Source organism: Coffea arabica, chromosome 2c (genome assembly GCF_036785885.1).
Source record: "Coffea arabica cultivar ET-39 chromosome 2c, Coffea Arabica ET-39 HiFi, whole genome shotgun sequence".
Classification (NCBI taxonomy): Eukaryota; Viridiplantae; Streptophyta; class Magnoliopsida; order Gentianales; family Rubiaceae; genus Coffea; species Coffea arabica.
In genome coordinates, this window is record NC_092312.1 from 51077314 (window position 1) to 51084942 (window position 7629).

General features: G+C 44.4%; 1 protein-coding gene across 1 annotated transcript; it reads right to left on the bottom strand.

The window, feature by feature from the left end:
- Positions 1-583: 583 nt before the first annotated feature.
- LOC140035686 (uncharacterized) lies at positions 584-2905 on the bottom strand. Its single transcript, XM_072077010.1, has 3 exons — positions 2747-2905; positions 1550-2254; positions 584-1441 (listed from the first exon to the last, which is right to left on the bottom strand). The coding sequence occupies exons 1-3, from the start codon at positions 2903-2905 to the stop codon at positions 584-586; spliced, it is 1722 nt and encodes a 573-aa protein (XP_071933111.1).
- Between the last annotated feature and the right edge of the window lie 4724 nt (positions 2906-7629).

Consider the following 7629-nt stretch of genomic DNA (forward strand, 5'->3'; position numbering starts at 1 on the left):
GGACGAATGGCGGAATCGCCACCACAGCTTACAGCTAAACGCCCCCTGTATGTCTTTAAAGGATCGAATGCCCAGGCCATCTTCCTCGACTGGGAAGCATAGGTTTCCCCAGGCACGCCAGTGATGTTTAGGTCCCAGCTCCGTCTGACCCCAGAAGAAATTTGCCATTATTCGCTCAAGATCCTTGAGCACCCCGGATGGAGGGTCCATAACAGCTAACACGTGCGTAGGAATGGCAGAAAGCACATGTTTAATGAGTATGGGCCGTCCCTCCTGGGAGAGAAATTTTTTCTGCCAGGCCGCAAGTTTAGCAATAAATTTGTCTATTAAGAATTGGAAGTACACCTTTTTCCGACGTCCAGCATATAGATTGCATCCTAGATAAGGGAGAGGCAGAGATCCATGCCTGAAACCGGTCATCTGCTGAATTCTACGAATTTGGCCAGACCCACACCGATGCAATGCTATGAATAAACTCTTTTGGTTGTTAACCCGCTGTCCAGCTGCATTCTGATATATATTTAAGAAATTAACCAAATTCCCTACCGACCTCCTATCTCCCCGAGCAAAAATTATGATGTCATCAGCGAAAGACAAATGTGTGACCCGAACGCATCCAGAATAAAGAATAGGGAGCCATACTGCCATCAGCTACTTGTGCATTCAGTCCCCTACTGAGAGCCTCGGATGCCAGAATAAAGAGGAGAGGGGACAGAGGATCCCCTTGCTTGATCCCGCGGGACGCCTGGAAGAACCCCCTGGCCCTGCCATTGACCAACACGAAAAACCAGCTGTGGGAGAGGTTATTCAAAATAAGCAAAATGAATCGATAGTCAAAACCAAACTTGCAGAGGAGTTGTCGTAGAAACCACCATGACACCCTATCAAAAGCCTTCATCATGTCCACTTTGAAGATGCAGTTGTGTCCGCGGGCCTTCCTGTTAAGGGAGGCAATCATTTCTTGTGCCAGTAGAACATGCTCAGTAATATCGCGACCAGGGCAAAATGCGGATTGCTCCGGAGATATAATGCCCGGGAGAAAACCCTGCAACCGATTGGCAAGGACCTTCGTAAAAATTTTGTTTACAAAGGTGCACATGCTAATGGGCTGGAAATCTGAAAACGTAGCTGGATTCAGCCTCTTCGGGATTAACACAATCAGAGTGCTAGCAATTTCTTTTGGGATCGGAGTCCCAGCCAAAAAATCCCTAGTCGCAGCTAAAAAATCAGGGGCCACAATGTTCCAGCAATGGCGGAAAAAAGTGCCAGTGAAACCATTCGCGCCCGGGGCACTATCCGCGTCGAGCTCGAAAACTACCCCCTTGACCTCCTCCATTGTAACCTCCCTTAATAAGACTCCATTTTGATCTGCAGACACCAGGTTCGGTATGTGAATGAGAAGAACATCAACATTGATGACCTCCTCAATTGTAAGAAGACGCTGGAAAAAACACACCGCTGCCTGGCCAATCCGGTCGTCATCCTCGAGCCAAGTCCCCCCCTCATCCTTAATGCGGTGAATGGCCAGCTTTGTACGTTTCTCTCAAACCGATGCATGGAAATATCTTGTATTAGCGTCCCCATCCTTTAACCAACGCAAGCGCGCCTTTTGACGCCAGTAGTCCTCTTCAACCCGGAGACTTTGCAACAGGCAGGCCTTTGCCCGATGAAGGTCAGCCCTCGCCTCATCCGTCGGGGAAGCCTCGAACAAGATTTCCTTTTGCTGAACCTCAAATTCACTCTGTCGGACAGCCTGGAAGATGTTTCCAAAACGCTGCTTGCTCCAGTGGCGTAAACATGCCTTCAGATGCTTTAGTTTGAAAGTCAGGCTGTACATACCATATCCCTGTATGGGGAGGCCCCAATTGTTCTCCACCGTCGATTGAAAACATGAGCTAGAAACCCAGAAATTCTGGAATTTGAAGGGCTTCGAAACACTTGCCTCAGCAGAGCGCAGATTCACCAATAAGGGCGTATGATCAGAGGTGGCCCGGTTGAGATGTTGAACCGAAGTATTTGGTAATAAATCAAGCCATTGCTGGTTGATTAAGACCCTATCCAATCGTTTCCATACCCTAGCTCCTGCCCTAACTCCGAACCATGTATATGAGCTTCCGGAGTACGGCAACTCGTGAAGATGGCAGTCAAAGATTGCTGTGTTGAAATCCGAAATGGCACCCAGGTCCTGGTTTGCCCGACCCGTATACTCCGCCAGTGTACGAATAGCATTAAAATCCCCCCTACCAACCACGGTCTTGTGATCGATCCAACAAGAGTGCGCAGTTCAGACCACAGAGCACGTCTGTCCGCCCTTGTACATTTAGCATAAATGAAGGAGGCAAAGAAAGTCTCTGTCCAAGAATCATGGCCCGCCATGACATGGAGAATTTGCTCTGAGTTATGCATGACATTAAAATGGAATCCAAAACGCCAAAATACCCATATCTTATTTGAGGGGTTAAAAAAGTAAAAATCAAATGATAACTTCACCCGCAAGGAATCAAGGGTGTATGCTTCTGCCATAGGTTCTAAAAGAACTAAAACGGCAACTTGATGAAGACGTACTAAACTGCGCAAGCGACGTATAGAAAGCCTGTTCGTCGCTCCCCTAATATTCCAAATGAGGAGATTATTCATTGGAGTTGGGATGAAGGGATACCATGGTGGCTTTAGTAGCTTGCCGTGTCAAGACCTATCGGGGCAGAGGGGTGTAGGCTCGCCTTTTCCTTGACCTGCGCGAGAGCACCATGGTGAATCCATCTTCATCCTGATCTGCAAACTTCCGTTGTATCCGCGGCCCCAAAGCCTTGCCGAAATGCTGGAGAGAGGCGATCAGTGCCATCCTGTCGTGTGCACCCTCCTCTGGCAGCTCCTCCCCATCCGATAGGGATCTGTGAGGTTGCATCTTCTCAGACGGAGCCGGCTGAATCTACGAGTCATCGCAGATACTACCCAAAACTGATGGGTTTGCAGTTACTTGCACAAGGCCGCTCGCATCTACAAGCTTCGCAGGGGCGGGGTATCTGTGTTCGGCAGTCTCAGACCACCATTGCTCTTTGTGGGCAGCATCACTGCAATCATCCAAAACCCCCTGAGCCGCCTCCTCTGCCAGGCGCTGGGCACTAGAGCAGTGCATTCCATTGCTTTCCCCCTGGGCCTGATCCACAGCCGCTGGATGTAGAGGAATGGAAGGGCGGGAGCTGCCCCTCCCGTTTTGTGTCTGGGCATCAACGGTCGTAAGGACATCGAGCGCTGGGTGTGGAACAGCAGTGGGTGTGCCGCCCCTCACCTTTTGGGTCTGGGCAACCACCGCTGCCGTAGCAGGCCTTGGGCCATCCCTGCGGTGTTTGTTTTGCCGACAGCCGTCACTAGAGTGGCCCTGTCGACCGCAAAGCGTACAGTAAAGCGGCAGGTTCTCGTATAGGACTCGTTGCCCGAAGCCATGGCTGCCCGTCCCTATCCAGATGCGAGCTGGCAAATCCTTTGATATATCAAGGTCGACGCATATTCGAGCAACACTGGGCCGCGCCAAAGAGGCAGTAGCGGTGTCGATTTGCAGCGGGTTGCCAATGGTGCTGGCGATGGAGAACAGGGACGATTTATCAAAAAAATGAATAGGTAAATGTTCCAATGCAACCCAGACAGGGGCTCGTGAGGATTCACTAGATACTGTAAAATCAGGGCTCGACTTGAAAACACGCATGGGAAATTCTGCAACGCTCCAGAAACCCCTCGTCCAACACCGTAGGAAATCCTCCTCTAAGCAGAACCGTATGAGGATATGCATCTGGTCCAGAAGACCGACCGCGAAATTGAATTTGAAACCTATCGCCGAGCATGACTTACGGATGACATCCAGGCTGGGCCTTCCATGGGAGAATTTCCCCATGACAGCAAACTTGAAAGGGGCAGATAACTTTGCAATATCCTCTTCCGAAAACAGGACGGCCGGCTCCCCTCAATAATGGGCAGCAGTCTTGATCTTGCAAGGAGAAGAAGACGGCTGATTCTGGAGCACGGCAGCAAAGGAGCGGCCAGCCCCACCTCCAGGCGGCTGGAGGCCAGCCATAGAGAACCCTAAACTACAAAAAATAGATTCTCAAGACTGCCGTTACCAGAGAGCGTGAAAGACTACGAGGATATATTGCCTAACACTATAGTATTTATTTAAATATTTATTACTTGATTATGCAATTAGTTTTGTGCAAAGTTTATTATATTAGAAATTATAGTGGTAAATTAATAAATTAAAATTCAGTTTCGGGTCATTTCGGGTCGACTTGGCAACCAGCTAACCCGAAATTTTTGGGTTCGGGTTAGGTATCCTGACCCGTTTCGGATTGTCGGGTCAGGTTCGGGCCAGCTTTTATTAAACCCGGGGTTCAACCCGATTTAGACCCGATTGCCACCCCTAGGAATTTGTATCAAAAATTTCAGACATTGTCCCAAGAGAATCGTACAGTGGAAGACTACTACAAGGACATGAAAACTTTCATGCTTAAGGGACATTAATGAGGACCGAGAGACAACAATGGCATGCTTTTTGAATGGTTTAAGGCCTAAGATTGTTGACCAATTAGAATTACAGCACTACGTTGAGCAAGGAGACATGGTCGAGAAAGCAATAAAGATTGAGTGGAGGTTCAAGAGGAGCAACAAGAACTTATCCTCTCAATCTCTCTTCAAATCAACGAAATTTTTAGCCTAAGAGAGTTGAGAAACCATCGGGTAGCTCAATCATCCCAAAACCAAAGCAAGATTTCATGTCCAACCCTTGGCCAAACTACTCCAAATCCGATTCAAAGGTTGTCCCAAAATTAGCAAATGAGACTTCCAAACCTAAGAATCGAGACACTACGTGTTGGAGATGCCAAGGTGTTGGTCATCTTGCAAGCCAATGTCCAAATCAGAGAGCCATGATTGTGTTACCTAATGGAGAAACCATTACTGATAATGAGAAAGAGAAACACACTGACATGCCTCCATTAGTTGAAGAAGATGAAGAATTGGAGGAAATACCAACTAGTGATAAAGTTGGATTAGTAGAAAGAAGAGCACTAACTACTCAAGCTAGTAAAGAGAAGTTTCAATGAGAAAACCTTTTTTACACAAGATGTCATGTGAATAACAAGGTCTGCAGCTTAGTGATTGATCTAAGGTGATGCGGATATGGGTGTGCAACAACTTCAACCTTGGGTTAAGGACCCTTTGATCAACATTGGTGGTCCGATGTCAAGATCAAGATCCAAGAAGGTGAAGGAAGCTTTACGAGCCTTGATCATTCACCATACAAGCAAGGAGCAAGCTAAGTTTGAAGATTTGATGGACCATGAAGTTACCTTGTTCACTTGTATGTTTGAAGTGAAAGAATGATCGCATACTTGTTAGTTTAGTTGGTAGTTGTTTTAAGACTGCCTAGTTTAGTAGTTGTTAGTCATTGAGTATTTTATTACTTATTGGGCCTTATCGGAAAGCCTTAAAGAGCTGGCTCTTTATAGGACTGAATGCCCATTCCAGGTTTATGTGGACCGGATTTGCCCTAGTTTTAGCCTATAAAAGGCACCTATTGTATGAGTGAAAGGACAGATTGTTACAACCAGAAATCGTGAGGAATTTTCCTTCAAGTTCTTATTTGAACTTACTCTTGAATTCTTGAGTTCATAGCTTAGAATTCAAATCAGACTTTATCAATTAGTTTGTTCCCTAATCGTGGTGTCTCTTCATCCATCATATTTGCTTAGGTTGCTAATTACCTTTGTGTGTCAGAGGTCTTGAGTTCATGAGAACAATCGAGTTCAATTTTCATTGGGAGAAAAGATCCAACTCTGATAATTACAGGGTTGGGAGGGTCTAGGAGGGTCTTCCTCTAAGGTTGCTCATCAGTTGGTAATCAGAGCATCAGGTTTATTCTCTTTTAATTGAAGTTGTTCATATCTTGTTAGTTTGTGTCTTTTGTCAAAAAAAAAATACTGTAGGGATTACTGTTCATCGTACTGTAGCGATTTGTAAGGCCCAAAACAACCAATGCAAAGATTATAAACGAAACAATAAGTAAATAAAAAGGAAAGGATTGCAAACCAATTAACTACCCAACTCCTCTTGAGCTTGTAGATTAATTGAAACAAGCTATTTCAAGTTGATGAATTACAATCACTCTTGTGTACAAAGGAAGGTTCACCTCCTCCTTACCCCAAGCAGCACTCGGTCAAGCCAGGACGTTTTACTATCCCTCAGGACAACCCTCACAGAGCTACACTCATGAAAGATTCACTCACAAATGAAAAGCTTACAATGAATCTCCCACCACTAAGACTACAAATATTCTTTTTGGAGTATTTTCTCACTAAAATCTCTCTAGATCTTTTGTATCTTCAGTGTGCCAAAGTTGTTTGAAGTATCTGACCAACCACTATTTATATAGGACCAAGAAAGAGCCTCATTAAAGCTTCCAACGGATAGAAAGTAGCTGAAGAGTCAACTAGCCGTTGAAGTGTCGGACGTCCGATAGCCCTGTTTTATGCGTCCGACAGCAGGCAGTGAGTTTCAGAGATTTTTTTCAATTCTTTCGGACGTCCGGTGTAAGCTCTTTATGCGTCCGACAGCAAACAAACAGATTTGAGAAATTATCTTGTTTCTATCGGACGTCCGGTAGAGACATATTCAGCGTCCGATAGGTCCGATAGTTTCGTCGACTTCGAAGGATCCTATCGGACGTCCGAAGCATGCGTCCGAAGTTGTGCAATGATTATCGGACGTCCGATCCTGACATCTTGAGCGTCCGACAGATTCAGCAAACTTTGTCATCTTTCAATTGTACTTGATCATGGAATCAAATAACTTCATAACTGAAAATATATCTTGAAGAAACATTAGTATCATCCATTTGTTTTGTAAACATCAAAAGATAGGGATCAAGATCAACAATCTCCCCCTTTTTTATGATGACAAAACAATGGATGGAAAGAAACAAAAATAAGTATAAGCTCCCCCTCAATCATTGCAACAAAAACTTTTAAGAGCCAAACTCATAATCTCAGAATAACTCCCCCTTACACATTGCATCCATTTCTCCCCCTTTTTGTCATCATAAGAGTAAAAATCAACTACTATAATCCAGCAACAATAGCAGAGAATTCAATATTCCAAGAAAAAATAGAGAAATGACAGCAATCACAGCAAATCATCATGAGATCAGCATTATTCTTTTATCTCTCTTTTTGACATCATATAGATTCAATAGTATTCAAAGATATCAGCGAAAACTCAGATCAAAGTATCAAAAGAAAAAATATTCTGAACAAGAATCACTGCAATGATTAGACAAAACCTCCTACTTGTTAAAATTAGCATCATGTCTAACTATCCACATGCATTTCATGCCTTTTTTTATATTCTTTCTCACATAGCAATCACTTTTCATGTGACCTTTTTGACAACAGAAATTACACATAATCAGGGAATTATTTATATGAACAGGTTTAATAAATCTTACTTGTCTTCTCCTATGGATAGCAAACTCATTTGCAGCAGAATTTATCTTAAAATGAGTTTTTGATTTATTACTTTGAAAACAGTCTTGTTTTTTATGTTGAAGCAACTCATTTAAATCATCCATTCTTCTTTTCAAAT

Bases quoted from the DNA above. Each gene is read 5' to 3' on its own strand.
- LOC140035686 (XM_072077010.1), bottom strand. From the start codon at position 2,905: ATGCAACCTCACAGATCCCTATCGGATGGGGAGGAGCTGCCAGAGGAG. The intron at 2,255-2,746 runs GTGCTCTCGCGC...ATCGATCACAAG, and splicing joins ATGAAGATGGATTCACCATG to ACCGTGGTTGGTAGGGGGGA. The intron at 1,442-1,549 runs GTTTGAGAGAAA...TGTTTTTTCCAG, and splicing joins CAAGATATTTCCATGCATCG to CGTCTTCTTACAATTGAGGA.